Below are 21642 nucleotides of genomic sequence, written 5' to 3'. Positions count from 1 at the left end.
AGCTTTTACAAATTAAAAATTTTAATAGCGGGTTAGATTGTATATCTGCTTCAAATTTAGTCAAAATAATAATACTAATTATGATACTTCATTGGGAGTAGTCTCGTTGAATTTTGAAAATTAGAAGAATTTAAAATTCATTCCTAAATATTAAAAGTCATAAAATTAATTGAAAAATTTTATAATTTATCAAATACTACTCTAGTAAAAAATAAGCTTGAAGATTCAAACAGATATCTCTACTTTTTTAAAGTAAAATATTCTGATTTCGACAGATAAACAATTAAATGAATGACAACGACGTCAAATAATTAAAATCTATTAATATAGAAAAAATTCATACTCAAAAATTCGAGAATTGCATTTTATGAATTCTCATTAAATAAAAAAATGCAATTAGTAATGTTATGTATTACTATGTATTGTAGTTTTTACGTATGAATAATTCGATAAAACTTAATGATCTCCGAATGCAAAATTGCTTTAAAGCAATTTCGTTTGTGAAATTTGTACAGAGTTTATTGTAAAAAAATATGTAAATGAAAGATAAATAGCACTTAAACATATTGAGGTATAAACAATATAATTATATCTATGAGGTAGTGACAATTCGTTTTTTAGTCAGTTGCGAAACAAATGCAGTATTGATTGTTAAAAATGTGTAATATAAATTAAAATTTTTTTTTCTCATGTTTCCCATGCTTGAATACGAGATATGGTACAATGATGTGCAATCGATTTAAAATATAATTAACTTTTGACTGCTAACCTAATAAAAATGTACAAATCTATGGAATATATGTTATGACAAAGAAAATGTTTTTCACATAGTAGATTAATTTTCATATTGTAAAATATCATGAAAGCGAAAAATTATCATTTTTCACATTTAAATATAAATAGCACATATGTATGTATTATAATTAAAAAATTTCCTAAATTGTTAATGCTTTCAAAGTTTATATTACTCATTGAGAGTGTATTACTTGATAATTTTTGCAAATTGGCTCATCTTACCGTTATATTTTTAAAAAGACTGCTATTGGCTGATCATGTGTATATATTTGTTATACAAAATATTTTTTTATAAAAAAGAAAAGCAAAAAAGGGAAATAAAAATTGAAATAATTGAAATTAAATTAAACTATACTGTGAATTTTTTTTATAAAATTTTAATTTAACAATAAGTTGATGTGCAGTGATTGAAACGTGTAGTTAGTAAAACTTTGCGTGATTACAATCAAACAAATATAAAAATACATATTTCACATCTAACTGCTTTACAAACCAGATACCTTATTAATTAATTATACAAACCTCTGGTGAGAATTTTATTTAACGCCTAAAAGTTACACCCAAACTTGTACACAAGTAAAAAATAACATGTCAAGTATTGTATCAGAAATGTATTATACAGCTGAATGCATTTACATTTCTACGATCTATTGTGTTATGTTAAATTGAAAAATAATGTTTTCATTGCGACAAAAATATCTATAAATTCGTGTGCCCCACTGCCATAAACGTTAGCATGCATAAACAGACTTAAACAAAGTTAAAATTTGAATTATAAAAAATGAGACATAGAAATATAATGCTTCAAACGGATTTATGAATATTAAATATGAATTAAAAGGTGTTAAAAGAAAGTTTCACAATTTTGTAAATTTCTACTGTTTAAGATAAATTTGGACCATTATCCTAGATTATTGTCGATATTTTATGTACAGAGCTAAAGTGTTACGACTATACTTAGATGTACTGCACTAACTTTTTTACTTTAAACTATTATAACAAGTGATGTTCAGCGCGATAGCATTCTACGATGTAAAAAAACAACAAATAATTAACATCATACTTCGACGAGTAAATTAAAAATTACAGTACCAATTAATATATCAAGTAATTTGATATTATCCGAGTCTTGTACCATTTCTCTTTATGGATTTTCGATTTCAAAAATGCGTTTAATGAGTGCCTGCGTAGTCAAACGACAAGCTAATATATAAACCTAAAAATCTATTTTGATTAATTTTTATGGTTCATCGCCTGTTTTGTATTTCTCGTTTTTGTTCATTTCGCACGTTACGTCGTTTAATGATATACATCTGGTATGTAGACGAAATATTTCGTAATTTTTTCCTAAGTTAATAGAGCACGAGGAGTTTCTTTTCGATAGCGTTGTATAAAATGTTTGTTATTTAGGAGTTTCCAATTTTTTGTAACGATTGTGTATATAATTACATATATAAATATGAATATTTATATAAATAGATAAGAAAAAGATAAATTTGACCATGTAGATGAGTTTATAATTCGGTCGCAAAATAAAATATATTATAACAAAAATACAAAAAGTACATGAGAAAATTTACAACATTTTATTTTGCTTAACACGCGCAACATTGTTATAAATACAACAATGAATATCCGATCAACTATAAAGATTATGTAAAAACATTAGATTTTAAGGTGTATGTGTGAAATGTCGTTGATGAAATTCTATCTAATAATTTATTTAATTCCATTTATATACAAATATACTCGCAGCTGCCAATGCGATGATTATGATCAATAGTACACATGGTTTCAATAATGTTAAAGCAAGATTGCATTCGGACCTCTATGTCCTTTTCATTTATTATTACATATACATGCTACATTATGTAGATATAACTTAAAAAATAAATATATAAATACAAATTTATATATATTATATGTATATGTATATATGTATAACATATATGTGGGCTATTCATCCGGTTCATGTGTGTACGTGTGTCTATATTTTTGTGTCATTAGGTGTTGTGGATGCGCATATTTATACAAATTGAAAAAAATTCATAGACTAAATGCAGTAAATCTGGTGGAAAACTGCAATCATAATTCTTATCGTTATTTAGAAGAAAGAGAAAGCTAAAAAAATTAGTTATCACTGTCAATGACAATATAAGATATGTGTAAATGTATAAAAAATATATATATAATGCGCAGGCATTTTATTCTCGTACTAAAAACGCTCAGTTTTCATTTATTTTTATTTTCCGTCGTAAGCGAATATTATAACTTACATTTAGTAACAATAACTTTGTGCAATTAAGTGATTCGAAAATTGTAAATACAGTAGTTCTCAGTTGACTAAAAGAAAAAGTTTTTATGAAATAGTTACTAATATCATCAATGCGATAGTCCATGTGATTTACAGTTTGTAATATTTGTTTTACATTTTTGGGTATACAAAATGAATGTAAAACATACAATAAACAAATAGTTGCTCTTAGATTGCATTTAAGTTCTCGAAACGATAGATTTTTAACAAGCGAACGACGAATTATTGGTGTTATGAGTGGACATTTTTCTGCGTGCTGAAATGTACAAAAAAAGAATGAAATAATGCTTTAAAATATCGATTAGAAAATTTAGTTTTTTTGTGAAATAATGTCGTGAAATTTTTTAAAAACGAGGTTTTGTGCGGAACAAAATGCTGTGTGGATCATCCAACTATCGAATTACGACAGAAATTGACACTAGTGCAATTGAACCGAGTTTTTTCACTCACACGAGCTTTCATTATTTGAATATTTTGTCACTTGAATGAAAAAAATCAAGTCACGCCTGTAAGTTAATATAGATTTTGAATTTTTCATCGTGTAAATTCATTGTATTTATGATTGTATAACGGTGAAATACGTTCGAGACAAAAATATTGTATGACAATTAACTGATTAGAATGTATTTTGTCAATATTAGTATGTTAGAGTTGTTTTTCGGGGAAATTAATTTTAAATAAGCATAGACTATAAGACCCTGCTTACAAGAATACGTATTTTATTTCATTACTATCGAAGCGTTTATCATAAAAATACTTTGCCTTATAACATTCACTTATTTACTCTTTCACTGCTGCGTTAGCTAATTAATTTAGTAAAAGGGATATTTATATATTATCGAACCATGTAATGATAACAAACGGGCAATTTTTGCTGCAAAACACACTCATACATTAAAAATGTAGTTATATGTATAAAAAAGACAAGTAATTTAGTGCAATCAAGTGAAAATTTTTAAACACTGTTAAATAGATTAATGAATGAATTTTTAAATGTCGTTTTTTGTAAATCATTACCTACGCATTGCATTGTGTCTATAGTATACCAATTATATATAATATTCATAACGAAAGTAATTGAATTTCGGAAACAAGACATTCTTCGTAAATTTTTTGTTTACGATCAAATGTAATCTAATGCCCGATTGAACATTAAATGATAAATAGACGTTTTTAATGCATTAGAGAGAAGAGAAAAGAATAATTGATGTGAAATTCGTACGATATAATAACTAATCAAATATTCGTTGTGTATTTTAATTAATCAAGACTATGCGCATCGAGAGAAACTAATTTGCGACAAGAAAAAGATGTTTCCTATTTATATATACGATACTTATTATGCTATGTGAATCGAAACGAATAGACCGTCGATGCTTAGTCTGTGTAAACTGTTTCTATAATAGGACTGTTTATCGAAATATTATTGTCGTAGTGTATCATACATTTTTTTCGTTGAGCAAGAACTTGCGATTACTTAAATATATATACGTTACATAATTATGATAAATAACACCGACTAGAATTACAATTATAAAAAAGTGGGAATTTTACGAAAAAAGGTAATAATTAGTGTAAAATGGTAAATGAGTGCTGCATGTTTGCATTTGCATATCACTCTCATTATGATGATAAGAAATGAAAAAATGTCAAATGTGTTACTATTCTTCATATATTCATGTTAATTATTGTTATAATTATTTTAATGTTAATAACATTTTGTATCTAATTAGATATCCGTCACCTAATACAAATATAATAATCAAACTGCAGATTTAATAAATAGTTTTGCAAATTGAAAAATAAATTTCCAATTGTGTTTTTATTAAATCATTATCATTTCACAATTCCCCTATCGATCAAAAAGGTTTTCTTGGGATGAAAAGAAAAGGTTGAAAATTACGTTCTATTAAACTCTCGCCGTAGCAAAATAAAATCAGTATTTTTTATTGAATATATGATATATTTATTTTAATTAAATTACTCAACAAAAAATTTGTAGTAATGAAAATATGTAGCAATTTAAATTTTTTGTAATTTTATGCCTTTCAAAAATTCTAATCGCTATTGAATTACCCGCGTTTAGACCGGCATGTTTCAGTGAGCGATTGAGATTGCAGACGACTAAAATTGCAGGTTCGTACATTGTAGGTTATGAAATAGAATGGCGAATTGCTAATATTTTATATCAGTCAGTGAGAAAATTTTTTTTAATTTCATAATCTGCACAACGTGATTTGTTGTTAATTGAGTGTTAATTTGTCAAAATGCCGACCTACGAGATGCCATTGCTGCTTCGCACTATGTCAAGAGTAATAATAAATACAAAAATTGACGTTTTAATAATCAAACGTAAATATGGTAATTTGTTATGTGATTTTTATAGCCAGAGGTAGTAAACACATTGAAACGAGCTGCTGAGTCAATTTTTGATAAAGGTGGCTTTATTCGACAAATTGACAACCTAGGGTTAAAACCCTTGCCATACAGAATGTCTGCGAACAGTAGAATACATCATGAAGCTAAGTGAGTATTTAATGGTCATCTAATTTCAATTGCTACAATTACTTTAATGAAAAAACATTTTTTTAATGAAACATCCATGTATAGCAAATAAAATATAATCAATAGTAGATTAATATCCAATTGTACTTTATAGTCATTTTGTTCTCCACTTTGATGCTCCTCCTGCAAAATTAGTTAAAATCCAAGAAGAATGTTTACGCGATGTTGATGTAGTAAGATGCAAAATTTACAACAAAATTGTACCAGAAGAAATGCAGTGCACATTCCATGAAGAGAATTTACCTCCAGCTTACAGGTACATATACAAGATATTTACTTTAATCTAATTTTGATTTTATAATAAAAATACAGCAATCGATTGAGAAATGTATAGTTTGAAAATTGAAAATCTAACATACGTAGTCTTGTATACTTATATTGACTTTTGTTACACTAAGTCTGATTTGAACAGTTAAAACTTTTTTTTAAACATGCAGTAATGCCATTCTTTTTTTATTACAGACCAACTGTGCAGAAGATGGTTGCTATTGGAGAAAAAGCCAAAGCTAAAAAAGAGAAGAGGAAGTTTAAATTTAATACTGGATTAGATTACTATCCTTTCCAAAGATAGACAGTTGAGGTCTTATTGTTTATTGTATATATTTGTTGAGTAATAAAATAATTTTGAAAATCTATTTGACTATCTATTCTCAATAACAGTACATAATATGGGTTCAAAAAAATGAAGAAGTCATGAAAATTTTTAAGTGGCACTCAGTGTCACACTTTTTAATAATATTTTATTATATTTTATTTTATTTTTAGTACATTCTTATATCTCATTAGATTATTTTAACAATTTTTAAATACAATGACCATAAGATTTGTTTTTGTTTTCATTCTATACATAAACATTTTCATGTTTACATTAGTTTAATACTTAAAATGGAAATTTATATTCATGATAGATGTATCTCTTTGAAATCAAGTGCAAGTAAAAGTTACATTGCATCTCCTGCGCAAAAGAGTTTCATTTGTCAATTAAATCTTAACAAGGTGAAAATGGCTCAGTACATTTTTATGATTATTTATAAATATTTTTTTCTGTACTTCCAGAGTACCAATTAATATTTAAAAAAGGCTAACGTCAAAAAAGGGAGTTTCTCAAGATTTTTCATAGTCTGTACGAAAGTATAATTATATTTAAAAAAATATCGTTATTTCCCTTGCTTCATGTTTGCAATAGATATAAAAATCTTCTCGATTAATATATAGTCTTTGATTCTGCAAATATATTTTTGGAAGGCTTCGTTCTTGGACCTCGAGCAACAATTTACATGTGTCTTGTGTTGCCAAAGTTTATGCCGCTCTGAGTGGCACCTTTGTTGCTACCATATTGGAGACTGATGATACCTTGACCGGCCTTGAGCTGCTCCTCGGAAAAGTTGCGAATGTTTTTGTCGGCTTCTTTGGGTCCGATGCTCGGCATACCGTAATTGCCAGCCTGCAAGTTACGAGAGAGTTAAAATTTTCAATCACGTACGTCAATCGAAAGGCGATAAGAAAGATCGCAATGAGCGTAGTTTACCTTTCTACCGAGAGATTGAAGGCAGGTAACGACAGAATTCAGATTCTGTCTTTCCCAAAGATCGACGGTCTGGAAGCTCTCCTGAGCTGGTACTCCCAAATCGCGAGCCGTCTCGAGGAAACCATTGATATTTTCCATGCATTTGAACGCCATAGTGGACTGATTAATTTTTCTTACAGAGTTAGGCTTGATGCAGTTAACCAGTCTGCGGAAAAAATTGCAATAAGAATCACGTACTATTTTTTAAAAGAAAAAATGACAAAATGTAAAAATATAATCAGATTCTTACCGGCAAAGCAGCGTACCGTCTTTCAAGGTGTCGTAAAAGTTGTCCATATCTCCGCTTGTGTTGATGTTTTCGTTGGTGATCGTTTTGATCCATTCTAAGCTCTCTTGGGCCAATTCTTCGCTGTATTTACTGTTGATCTGGAAAAATAGAAAAAACAATTATTATCATAGTCTCGATAAACGTGTAAAAAACTACTTTTAAAGTCGATCATAACGCAAGCTACACACATGAAAATTGAGAATCAACCACGAGAAAAAATATTCCAAATTATTTTTATGTAATTTGCTGGAAATAATTGATTTTTTAGCGCTAATTTATCGTGTATTTTTATATCGCACTTTTTCATATGTATAGCTATGAAATCTCATTAACATTGAAATTAGGAGAGACGTTTTTCTTTTTCGAGTGAAAAAAATCAATTCACGAGTAGAAGGAATTAAATTTTCATAAAACTACGCGTCACTTGTCACTACGTCCTGTGTAGTGATAGGTTAAAAATATCCGTTACATTGATGATCTCATCTTTAACCGATAGCAGAGACTAAACCTCATCTACGATGATTAATAGGCACGTTAAACACGTTACTTCATGAATAAATACGAGTGCGAATTATTTCGACCAAAATTAAAAAATCGTAACAGATAATAAATCACCTGAATCGATTTTTACGGCTCAATAAAATTTGCGTTAAGGAACAGACGTCGTGTAACTGTAACGATGTAAGATTACCGTCGTCGAACGTTTCCTTCAGTGCGATATATACATAAAGGCTCAATAACACAACAGCGATGTCACCTATTCATTCAAATAAACTCGTTAGATATCGCTCTTGGACGTTTGTTTGACCAAGCGAGAAAGAAGTTACTTGTTCAATGAAATATATGTATGCCGCACGTATACTTCCGCCTATAATTCCTTATTGTAATCGTTCTTTTTTTAACGATTTACATCGTTTCTTGTTGATGCATGCGTAAGTGCAAACTTTTATCGCATGTTTTTCTTCAAATGCGATGATTGGTTATTTCCAATCATTAGAAATAGAACAAAAAACAAAAAAATATGTAATACGTGTTTCGCATCAATGTCTGAGCATGTACATTTTGCATACAACATATTGTTTCTTAATGCCGAGTCAATATCGAAGTTACCGAGTCGTAATGTATAATTTTAAAATTTGTGGCTCGAAAATGAACTTGTTGTTGCAAATTTTCAAGGATTAATCACGAGTATATTGGACATACAGTGCTGCAATGATTTTCTTGCACATTTTTTTTTATCACACAGTGGCCTCGACGACGTCTATTGTGCGTGTTTATATTTAGGAATTAGCTAAGACCTGAAGCATATTGTAGCTCATCATGCACTATAACGACTTAAACTTGCGCCTCATCACAGAGACTTCCTCGAATGGGTGAAGTCTGAGAGCGATATGAGAATTTTATTTTTTCCCTCGTGAAGGATCCAAAACTAACAAAACAGAATCCTGACAATTTTTACAAACAAATCGGCTAATGAATCATACATTTTTGATAATCAGATTACATGGTACTAATTACGATAAGCAATAGATAGTTTAACGAAATTTCTAAATGGATCGAGATTTAAAAGCAAATTTAGATTTGATTGAATCATAGATAAAACAACAGCCTTTAATCTTTTTCGCATTTTCACTACGATAGTGAATTTAATCAAGTCTTTACAATCACGGAAGATAGTTAAGACGATAAGATTTTAAGTATATAAATCGTTGAATGAATCATGGTACAAGAGTCAGCAGTAATAGTCACGTTTGTTAACTGAATATCTGCTAAAACTCCTTTTTCTCATTTCCACAACACAATACATGGAGCTCGTATTTGTAATTGAAAGCTCCATCCACTTTATTACACATTTACGGTGCGATCCGAATTTTGCCTGTAAATTTGCAGTAGCAGTAATGCATCTACTTGAGGTCATCGTAGCGATCATCGGGGGGTAAACTCATGTTCGTTAATTAGCTCTCGGTCAGATAAGTCAGCGACCTAAATGATGCTGGTTTGCTGTGCAGCTTGCGCGCGACCGCGAGCGAGGCACAGCCTACACAGCTACACCGTGCGTTTGCACAAGACTGTTATTCAGCGGCAAAATCCGAGGGTCATATTCGTAAGTACGCTCATTTCTGCGTTTACGAGAAATAGTCATCAAACACGGTTGATCTATCGCAAATTGTTGCGCGCGAAAAACAGGACGGAAAGTTTAGGCCTTTTGTTCAGAAAAAATTTGCTGTTGTTTTTCATTTCGTTTTCTCCATTTTTTTTGTTAATAATAATCCAGGAAGCTCTTTTTTCTCGATAAACTCGTAAACTCCTACCCACTGTCTCGCAGACACGCACAATAATAATAAATACAATTCAAGCGCATCTATCATCGTTGCACAACTGATAAATGATTTTGATGTCATCATCGGTATATATAATATAACATTTTATACATAATCTCGCTACTCGTGCTTTTCTCGGATCTTGCGGTATAATAATGACCAAGGTCGCTGCCATATACGGTCGAAATTTGCCTCGGCGTCTTTCGCACATCATCATTTCAACGAGATAGAGAGGAGCAAGAAAGAGAGAGAGAGAGAGACAGATAGACCCCCATACATGTATAAGCCAAAGCGTGGAGCTGACTACCAAGTCATGAATTTTTCAAGATTCGAGGCACGTGCGCGCCTAGAAACTACGAGTTGTATGGTCTGCACCTAATGCGGCTGCGTAGGGTATCCGTGCGGTAAAAAGTGTGGAAAATTTTGCGATGCAGCTTGTTGTTTATCTTGTACTTTTCACTTGACAATAAATTCGAATGTCACAAGAGGCGTAAACAAAATTGATCGGTTACATGCTGCATTACTCGAACCGTCGAAAATGATTCATTATTGGTGGTATGGCATATAGAGTGAAAACTTGCAATATCCTTATATATCTCGCACTTTTCGAGGATGACTGTACAAGGCGCTAATACTAATGGCTGCTTAAGGTCGAGAGCTTATGGTACTCCCAAGAGAGAGATCGAACGCGTACACACGTAAACTCAGAGAACGACGTTTACTTGGTTCGATGTATTTACGTGTTATACACACTGCACGATGGACTCTTTTTTCGCGAAGCGCTTTCGCAACTTATGCTTGTATATTATTTTAACGTTGCGAGCTTGCTCAATGTGTATGTATAAACTCGATGCGCGCGTACATTTGGCATTTTTGTTTCTCGCTCAGCCGCGCTCGGGTGCCTCCCCGGCTCTCCGCGGTGAAAGCAATTTCGATTCCTGAGAACTTTTTTTCCTCCTCCTCCTCCGCGCGTGGACTCTTGTGCCTTCGTGAAAATATGAATATATGAGCGAGCTTAATTTTCATTTTGATGAATGGATATAATGTAACATTTGGGTAAAGAGCTGAAAAGATAAGAGCGAGAGAGAGTTGAAAAATCGGCAATAAATCGGAATGCATAAAAGCCGAACCACATACGTGTGTACAAGAACTGCTGAGTGTCTAAGGGAGTGGATATGTGTACAGAATATACACGAGTCGAGGCGCGCTTTGAACACCCGAAGGAAAAGTTCGCGTACTTGCTATACACTTACACACAAACGTGTGCGCCTGTGTGTATATAAAGTACGCCTGCGAGAAAGAAAGAATGCCGCGGGAGTACCGTTTTGCTACAACCGAGTCAGGAATTTGCAACGGCTGAGGACAGTGGAAGATTTTTAAAATTCACAGAATATATAGGCTCGATATACATACATAATAATGTGTATATATTCGCGTATAGTACTTGTAACATCCAAGTAGGCGACTGTATTCTATGGCTTGCGCAAAAGTAACACGATATATTCATCTTACACTGATGTGTATAATACTCATCCGTCGTGCGAATCCTTTAAACATTGAACTTGAGCTCCGATGACGCGTCCGTATTACAACAAATATATGTATATTATAAACGCACACGTAGAAGCAGTTGCGTGACGTGGGCAAGGTGCTGTATCAAACGCGAGCGCGACAGACAGCGAAAAGCCTTTTTTTCTTGTCAAATAGCGCCCCGCGATAATAGCTGGAGAAACGAACTACAAAATCAAGAAAAAGAAAGCGAAAACAATTCGCAATTGGACAAGCGAGTTTACAAGTTTGTGCGTCTGTTTGGTTTCTTCTTCCTTATGGCTGAAAAGGAAATCACGTAAACGCGTACATATAGAGAACACGAGACTCCTTTTTGAAGGCGAATTTCCAAACAAATCTCGAGCACATAATTCAAGTAACGGAGCTACACAATATATAAACGTTGCCGAAACTCAAGTCGCATGAAATAATGTACACTTTTAAAAGTCAATCGTCGACAATGGCACATAACGTGTTGTTGTAGACGAGGTGGCACACACCGGCTTGGATTTTTATCAGCGGCGTGTGAGTGCCGCGACTACATATACGCGATATGCATTGCCGAGAGTCCGCGCAAATGCTTGCCGTGCACGAGTATAGCTTTATATACCATGCCCTCCTATATCCAGCTAGACGATTCGAACTTTCGATCTCTCTCTCTCTCTCTCTCTCTGTATAATGTTACTCTCGTTGAAATACAAGTCGGACATTTTTTAAAAGTTTTCTCTCTATACAGTATATACGTACGGTGTATACATACAGAAGGCGTGATAACGAAAGTATTTTATTATGTTGTACTTGTTTCGTGCATTAACGCTCGAGCTCCGCGTGTAATGTATGTATACGTGCCCTGTCTCCGCGATGGCTTCCCGAGTCTGTATACAGATTTTACAAGCCTATAATGTTTTTATTTATAAACTGACGGCGACGACGCGAATCTGTAACGCGTTCTCGATCCACCTTTACTTATGCTTTAATATATACAATATACATGTGTATACCGATCGCCCCCTCGGTGAAAATATCGATCTAGTGCGTGACACGATTGCCCGTGCATTAACGAAAGAACGAAAAAAAAAACAATAATTCACAATAAGTCAGCTGTCACAAGGCAAAGTTGCGAGGTTTATATTTGTATTTTCGTGATTCACCGGGATCGGAATGCACATTTCAGCTTCCTGAACTTACGTAAACGGCGGCGGCTCGTGTATTTTATTATCGCGGCTCGAGTTAAGCATCGAAAGCTCTTTGCGCGCGCGTCTGCTCGATGCTCGGCGATGTGTATATACTCTTTTGCATCGATGCATTTTTCATTAAGCCGCGATCGATCGTATACGCGTCGTGTGTCATCGATGAAAATATTATTACGTTACATACGCGATGGTGTATGCACGTGTGCCTAGGCGACCTGCGCTCTTTGCTATACTTATCAAAATTTTAAGAGAAACTCCATGTGTATACGATACTTTACGGGTCTTTTAAATCACTTCCTCGTGAAGGAGAGAGAAGCAGCCTCGAGTAATGGACCATGTATATATGCGCGCGCAGTGATTTTCTGACGCTCGCGTAATACATATTTTTCGCGAGAGAGATAATTTGCGATCACGTCTGTGTGTGTGTGCGCGATGATGTGTGCGCATATTCATATATTGGGGCATATCATCCCGTCGTGAAATATACATCGTGCGCGCACACATGGTCTTCGTAAAAGGCATGTTTTTCATCGAACGATTCGAGGTCATCGCATCTCGCGCAGACGCTGCTACTTTATAACATGTGCGCCGTGTGAACTTGTATACATGCACGCACGAACGAGAGCGAGAAAAAAATTGCCCAAAGACGATGATGCATATTAGACCGCAGCTTGATATTAGAACGTTTATACAGGCTACATTTATAAATCACCTGAATTCGAGCCAGTTGGATCAGCAGGAATTTAATCGGTGACTCGTACAGAAGCGCGTGTGGGATGCAAATTTCGCTTGACGTTTATTTATTTTTCTCCTCGTTTGAATTGATAAAAGTCGATGAAATATGCGCAAATATTTGCCAGTCCCCGAAATTTGATCAATTTATAATTATTGCGTATACCATATGCGAGAGTGGAACAATGAAGATCGGGGCCGAAATGTCATTATTGCGACACAGTTCGTGAATTTTTTAATTCGTCAATATCGTCAGAAAAAAAAGTTGACGTCACGACGATCATCTTCTCATAATACACATAATGTGTCGTTATTATCGAGGAAGATTAAATGTTTCAATGTTGATGTCATTGCACGGTCGTAAGGACACATAATTTATGCCTCGTGCACATAATACGCTCGAGACTCTGCAGCGATCTTCAAAAAATAAAAAATAAATAAAAAACACGAGGGAATAAAAATCGAGAAATGTATGCTCGTGGGCATCGAAGTTTCTCAACGGGCTCCAATGTACACTGTATAGCGGGTATACCCGAGCATGATCATCACGATTTTCTCTCCCTTTTTTTCCTCTCTTTCTCTCGTCTCCGCTATTTGCTGTTATACGGCATATTACCGAGTATCATACGAAGCCACGTGGGTAATGAAGGATCATGCATACATGTCTTTCTCTCTCTCTTTCTCTCTGTCTCGAAATCGGCCGTTATTGTAATAGCTTGGAGCAAAAGTAATAATAGTCGGCGGGCGCAAGCGCGAGAGATCGTCGGTTGGACAATGTGGCAGGACTTTTGAGATGCATACACATATAGCCGCGCCACGATGATACGAGCGCGCAATGAGTGTGCGATGCGTATACACAATCGGTCGATGAATACGCTCTAGCTCGCTCAATACATAATACGGCATATCGGTACGCAAGACGCCGCGATTTAATGAAGCAACATCGTACAGCAAAAAAGATCGCCCGCTTCATATACATAAGTATCGAAAGCCGATTATGATATCGGAGATGGCCTATGCTCGCGTGAAATATAAAATATTGTATGTGGGTTAGTGAAACAACGATCGAGTCGAGTCGCGCGCGCGCTCCAAGAGAATCGGCCGCGCAAAATTTGCCGCTGATAAATTGGCACATATTGTAAACGCACTTCGCCGATCATGTGTATAATATAATAACGAGCGATTCGGCCGCGTGCCGAGAGAGAGAGAGAGCTGAATCGAGGTTGCGATCGCGCTATATATACGATATCGATCGAAAAATGATCGTGAAAAATCGTCGACGAATCTCTTTTACATTTCTCTCTCACTACATTTATTATAATACGTAATAATACTCGAGCACGCAGCTGTGTGCGTGCCTATCTCGAAATTGTTTATAATAATTTTCCTTACTCGCGCGGATGACACATCGCTTCGTCGTCGACGTCTACTATAGTAGCCGGGCACGTATGGCTATATAATGTACAATATAATGCGCGCACAGTAGGCGGCTTCGCGTACATACATGTACAATACAACAATCACCGCGAAGCTTACCGATCATCGTCTCGTCGGGGCTGCTGCTCTCGTGCACGCCGTGACCTTAACGCGGCCGATACGATACCATCTATAGCGTACCTATGTGTTTATAAATAAAAAAAGCAAAAAAAATCCTTATAAGCATAAAGTATACCACGGTCTTCCAGTTTTCGTGTCGCTTTTAATTTGCTTCAACGGCGCGAGCGAGCGCAGCAGCAGTATCTGCCCTTTTTCCATTCTCCTCCTTCTCGTTTGCAAATATTGAATGTATGACACGATCTTTTTTTTTCGTTCTTTTATAAGTATATATACACGTACATACTGCCACGCGAATATACGGAGGCCATCGGGCTGAGCTAAGCGTTTTCATATACGATATACCTTATTCTTCCTCTTATTTTTTTTCTTTTTCGTCGGGCATAAGCTCGCGCGAGTGATATTTGCAGGCCAACAACACTACGCTGTATATGGCAGCTGGCTTTTATAATCGACGCGCAGAAAAGAAGAAAGCTTAACGAGCGTCGCTCTTTTTTCACGGCCCTCTTATGTAAGTGTGTGTGTGTGCGTGCTGCCGTTGACGCTCCACGCTCGTGACGTTCCATGGGTGTGGTTTCACATAATATTCGCTTTATTTTTAAAAGATGATGTCCTTTCCCTCGAATTTCGTAATCTATATAAAGTATCGTAGCGAAGAGGCGCGCGCGCGTGCGTGCGTGCGTGTCAGCGGCACGTGTGGATCCTCTCGTGCGGCAGCCGAGCGAGGCTCGATCGAACGGTCAACGGAGGAAAAGCTTCGCCTTTTCGATCGAACTTTGCGAGCTTGGAAATGAGCGAATAATAAACGCGCATAATATGGTGCACAGGTATACGAGCGATACGTATACGTACACGCGTTTCGCGCAATTTAGAATCCGCACGGACGGCGGCATACCTTCGCGTATACTATAACGTAGCACCGCGTGTATAAATGCGGGTACGCGCGCGCGCGCAAGCCGGAGTAAAAATTTATTTTCCCCAAGTTATTTCCTTATTATTTTTCGCGCGCCACAGGAGTACAGTATATATACGGTGCAGTACAGCACAGACACACACACACACACACACACATAACACACATCGCACATTTAACGTGTACATATATAGCCAGGGTAGCTTTACTCGGCGCACAGTTGGAGAGCGCGGGAATTCGCTTTTTAATGACTGCTAATTTGCGCGCCAGGGTAAAGGAGCTAGGCTCGTTGGGCGTGAGAAAGGATTTCTTCAAATTCGCGTAGAATCGCGCCGCGCTGTGTACAGTATAATATCCTAGACCATGTGTTTACAGCGTTGATTATGTGTATCGCGCCCTCGCGTATATACACGACGACTAAGACACTAGTCGCTCTCGTAGGTATATAGGTGTGCATCCTCTCCGCGGCGCAAAATCGAGATCGGAATGGGGATTGCGCCGCCTGTCATGTGCTCGCGTGTGTACGTATGTATGTACATTGAAAGGACGCGCGTACGAGAGAGAGAAGTGAAAATTAACTTTTTTAAATCCTTATCGCTGTAAGCCAAGTCGCTCGAGGTATACACGCACCTTCTATATATATGTTGTATACGATTCGCGCGCACGATCGGAGCAGATGTTATTCGGAAAAAGCCTTGACATTATTATGGTATATTATGCGGAGAGCTGTGCGAGCCATATTATGCCTTCGAAACATGCTCTCGTCCCCGCGCGGTCTGACTCACCCAAAACAATATTCCGCAGCGTATAAAAGGCGTCCCCGATCGGTATTAAAAATGTTTTCGTGATTTCGATTTTTTTGCTACTCCGCAGTCGGTTCGGTATGAGACTGACTGCATGTGTGTTTATGTATATACGTAACGAGCCGCGGGCACACGTGTGCCCGACGGAGACTTCGAGCACGCATACAGATACAAAGTTGGTAACGAGCATACAGCCGCGAACTCGCGAACGAGCGCAAAAAAAGCTTACGTAATACAATTTAACCGATCGATCCGATCGTTAAACGTACAATACGTGTATATATATATAGGTACGAGAAAGATTTCGCGACAATGCGAGATAACACCTGGATTCTTTAGCGCAAAAGTTGTCGCCCGCGAGCACCGATAATATTCAACGTTTTAGTATATGCCGTGCACATTTTCACGTTACTGTAACATATGCACGCGTGCGCGAGAGAGCTTACATAGCGCGATAAGCAACATACGCATGTATAATACAGATATTTTTCTGGAAAAATCATTCGCCACAAGAAACGCGAGCGAATGTATAATATGCGAACTTATGTGTGTGTGTACTCAGCTGCGTTGTTGCTGTTATATACAGCGCGTGTGCATGGGTAAGCGAAAATTTCGAGGTATTTGGGTCGATTTACGAGTCGTACGCTTGAAACGGATTTTTTTCTCTTCTTTTCTTTCGATTTGAATTCGAGCGAGCTCGTGGCCACGCGGATTCGCGCGCTCGATGCACAATTTTGTATTCGGTATTCCTGACGCGACACACGAGTCAAGACACCGATTTTGTTGTTTGACTTTTTTACGACTCAGCAAATAGGTGGTTCTCGCATGCAGATGTGCATGGCGCATATGTAACGATTCTCAAGGCATCGTAAGATACACTCGAGTAAAAATTCAAAATATTTTGTGATCGCGACGTATCACAATGAGTCGATGCACATGTCGGAATTGATTAAAAAGGACTGAGAAAAAGAGTCGTCGAGTACATATATATACCGAGCAACTTCACGGTCGGTATTAACACTTGAAAGAGTCGCCGATCTCGTTTCGAAAACAGAAAAAGAAAAGAAAAGAAAATGTCAATCCATCGAGGAGAGATAAAAACAAAGTCGCGGAAAAGACACTTACTTTGCGCTGAGCCTCGGCGGCGAATCCGGACTTGGTTGCTCTGTTGCAGGCCATTATGTTTCCTTGTTATTGGCGGGGAAAATTCGTGGAAAAAAAACCTTCACTGAACGTAATATCTTACGATGTGCGTGTTCACACGACGTGCAGAAAAACTTGCCGATAAGTAAGTATAACACACGAGCTTGTAACGACAGGGAGCCTCTCGGAAGCTAAAGTGGACACTCGTGAGTTCTCTACTCGACTGACACTGCTTTGCGCACGCTGCTCCGATAGCACGGCTCACAGGCAGAGTCGGGCGGCAGAGCAGCAGCAGCAGCACGCACACGAGGAGAGCAGAGCGCGCGCGACTCCAAGGCACATATAGGAGTAAGAGCGAGAAAGAGAGAGAGGCAAAAGAGGAGATGCCGATTGCTTCCTTGCGCTCCTCCAGAGACAGAGAGAAAGAAAAGGAGAGAGATACCTTTTCCAGTTTCCATACTGCCTATATACCTATACATAAATCGCGAATAATATTCAAGCGCCACGCGCGCGCTTGCGAGTATATTGGCATGCACACCGACACGCACACGTACACAAACACACACACATACAGACGCTCTTTTCGCGGACGCGATACCTATACGCGTCCTTATACTCCTCGATACGTATCACGTACGGCTGTCCCACTCCTTTTTGGAGCTCCGCAGTCGTTTCTGTCACGCGCCTATTATTATTCTCCTGGATAATGCGAGTTTCGCACAAAAGTTTCTCCGCGCGCGCGCCCATGTAGGCTCGAGCTTTGACGTTTTTCGAAGAATCTCTGACGGCGTTTATAATAAAACAAACTTATGGGACTCTCCCTGCAGCAGCAGCTCGACCGATATAATATACCGCGAGCATTCATCATCTCCTACCCTCGACGCAGGGAATTTATCGAGCCCGCTTTCCGTGAAAACCTGTCAATCTCTGCACGTTGTATGGTATATTGTTTGATGGGTGTATCGTGTGTACGTCTTACGCTTTCCTAAATTGATTTATCGAGCGCCGATCGACGCTCATCGGCGATTGTACTCGCGTCTAAATTCAATCGAGCCATAATTATCGTCGGTCCACCTTATCTTATCGATATAACATCAATGATAGTTATTATATACTGAATTTCTGCTAGTTTTTCGTGATTGGCTTTTACACGTATGTGTGTCAAATTTGCGTGCGTTCTAATCCAATATGCCACCGCGTCGTGCGTTCACTATGGATATTCTTCGACAGCCTATGAGACAGGACATCGTAAAAATTGATGATTATTGGGAACAAAAATTGCGAGAGCTTTACACACATCGATCGTTACGGGCGAAGAGCGCCTGACGCAATTGTTTAAATCCCGGTCACGTTTAATAGTGTTGCCCAAACTCGATCGATCGATGATGTCAAATGATAGGCACTTCCATTTTCGGAGCATCGCGCAATTTAATTGTTAACTTTTGTGCGATCGGATCCTGCTTGATTGCATATCGAGCGTGGAGAAATCGTTCTTCCCTTGGTTTTACGGTTTTTCAGCACCAGCTGATTCTACTCGTCTGACGACTGAATTATGCAGCAGGTTGACCAACGAAGATGTCGTGATCCGGGACCTTTTTAAAATATACGACAGGTTCGACGTGAATTGCACCGACAAGTTCAGTCGGACACATTTTCATGTGGCCTGCAGGTATGGCTTCGACGACGTCGTCGAGAAATTTAGGATCCCGATTGCCTCACGCACAAATCAGACGAAGCGCCACTGCATCTGTGACTAGAACACTAGCTCATCAAGTCGTTCGAATTATTGTTGAAGTATGGCGCTGATCTGAATATGGTCAATAGGAGCGGATTGTCGGCTCTGTCCATCATTTGCAAGAGAAAATTCGATAGTTGTTTGTTGAAGATATTATTCGAGACGTTCGGGACAAATGGGGTCACACGCGGCTACACTTTGTTCTGATCCATCGTAGAAGCGATTTGGCTGGATTGCTTTTGAGAAATGAAGGGATCCAAATGTAGCCAACGTAGACGGATTAACACTGCTGCAAATTATTTGCAAGAAAAATTACGATGGTCATGAATTGGCGAAGATGCTATTCGAGCTCAGCAACGACAAATATTGGCCGGTGCAATACAAGTCGATGCCCAGGACAAGTAGGGACGCACACCGTTGCAATGAGCAGCGGTGAATTTCTTGCTGAATACGATCGATGCACTCTTGGATCATGGCGCTGATTCGTCCAGCTTCGTTTTCCCCCAGCGATTTATTTTAAAAAGCATTACATAACGAGATTTTCGAATTAAGACTAGGGTGTGATCTGACGTCCGTCGTCGAAAGTCTTGAGAAAAGAGGATTCTAACTGAACCGAAACGACGCCCTGACGATCATGCAATTCTTCGAAGTCTCTTATTGTTTAACAATGAGTGTTACAATCAGAATGAATAAAAAATATGAATTGATTAATTCACTTGGATTTTAATTTTTTGAATTTTAATTTTATTTCATTTATTTTGTAACAAATCATTAAGAAATTTTACAATAATTTGCAGACGTTCTTATGCGGCTAATTGTCGATTGTAGAAATAAGTTTTTTCTTTCTCTGTGCCGGCATTCGAAGATAAAAAAAGCACATCGCCGTAATTATGCCCATATATCTTCTCAGCATTTTGCACCCTAGGTTAGAGCATGAACTTGGCCCGGCAAAGATCGCGCAACGCGCTTTTACATAAAATCAAAAAACTCAGACATCGTTACTACACTTGTACGTTCTTTATACGTGTATCGGCCTACAGTTAACTTTTGATTATTTTACTCGATAATTTTCAAATTTTTTTCTAACAAACGTATCTCGTCGAAAAAAAACGTTTTATGGCACGCCTTGTAACGTTTGTATTGTAAAAAATCGGCAAATACATGGGTATCCAATATGTTCAAGCGAATATAATTGTATGGTATTCTGTTTTCGACCTGTAAAAAAAAAAACGACGAAAATTGATAGGTCGTCTGGTTCTAGACAAAAAAGGTATAGGTCTTGATCGGCGCGCAGGACAAAACTTTGAGCCACAGTTAAATATCAATGCACTACTCGTGGTACATATTGCAACTGTTGCGGAGCTTACGTGTACATAAACCGCAGGGTCCTACGGCACATTTAAATAAACCTATCGCAGTTCACGTTTGCATTCCTATACGTAGTCTAGCGTATACATATAATATTATTGCATATGTAAATGTATACTCCCACATGTATCGTATCCGATACACAGGCGCGTATGTATAAGCTGCACTGGTACTCACACACACGCAAAAAAGTAAACTCGAGACTGGACTCGAGCGAGTAGCTCGAGACATAGTTCGACGAACTCTCTCTCTCTCTTTCTCTCTCGTGCCAACAATTCACGTAGAAGCTGCGCGAAAAGGACATGTTGCCCGCGGCCGTCGTTTACGCGTGAGACAGTTTTATATTCACTTATTTCTCCATCGGTTCACGGCAAAATGTTCCGTTTCGTTAGAGCATTTTATTATTGCCTCGACGATTTCCCCTTTTCCCTTTAATGCTTTATCACTTCGGATTTTATATGTATTATAGAGCAGTCGCTGATCCTCAAGAAATAAGATACAGATCGATTGCTATCAGATTTTATATCGCGCATTGATATTTCGCCTTTTAACTGGGTAAATCTGACTTTCGACTCTTGTCGAAGAAACTACATGGCCTTGGGGCAGTATTCGTGTCATCTTTTGTTTTTGATTGCTGACATCATTATGAAAATAGTGAGTGTATATCATTATACGACCTGATGGATGTTACACCTTGTATTACTAAGATTTAAGCACCATCGATATGAGACTCGCGTATTTCTTTATCGCTTGTATTAATTGTCCTCGTCATTTTTAAATTGAATTATGGTCTCAGCTGTGA

General features: G+C 37.1%; 2 protein-coding genes across 2 annotated transcripts; one reads left to right on the top strand and one right to left on the bottom strand.

Moving 5' to 3' along the window:
• Window positions 1-5261: 5261 nt before the first annotated feature.
• LOC106650447 (probable 28S ribosomal protein S6, mitochondrial) lies at window positions 5262-6303 on the top strand. The gene is made up of 4 exons (XM_014368435.2): window positions 5262-5421; window positions 5496-5635; window positions 5769-5930; window positions 6137-6303. The coding sequence occupies exons 1-4, from the start codon at window positions 5377-5379 to the stop codon at window positions 6243-6245; spliced, it is 456 nt and encodes a 151-aa protein (XP_014223921.1). The 5' UTR covers window positions 5262-5376; the 3' UTR covers window positions 6246-6303.
• A 144-nt stretch (window positions 6304-6447) lies between these two features.
• On the bottom strand, window positions 6448-18032 carry LOC106650388 (myophilin). Its single transcript, XM_014368359.2, has 4 exons — window positions 17720-18032; window positions 7492-7628; window positions 7203-7407; window positions 6448-7118 (listed from the first exon to the last, which is right to left on the bottom strand). Exons 1-4 carry the CDS (start codon window positions 17771-17773, stop codon window positions 6948-6950), a joined length of 567 nt encoding a protein of 188 aa, XP_014223845.1. The 5' UTR covers window positions 17774-18032; the 3' UTR covers window positions 6448-6947.
• Between the last annotated feature and the right edge of the window lie 3610 nt (window positions 18033-21642).

This window comes from Trichogramma pretiosum, unplaced genomic scaffold (assembly GCF_000599845.2).
Source record: "Trichogramma pretiosum strain Unisexual culture from Peru unplaced genomic scaffold, Tpre_2.0 scaffold3, whole genome shotgun sequence".
In the NCBI taxonomy this organism is placed as follows: Eukaryota; Metazoa; Arthropoda; class Insecta; order Hymenoptera; family Trichogrammatidae; genus Trichogramma; species Trichogramma pretiosum.
Note: the sequence above shows the minus strand (reverse complement) of the source record. Positions and strands in the feature narration are given on the sequence as shown.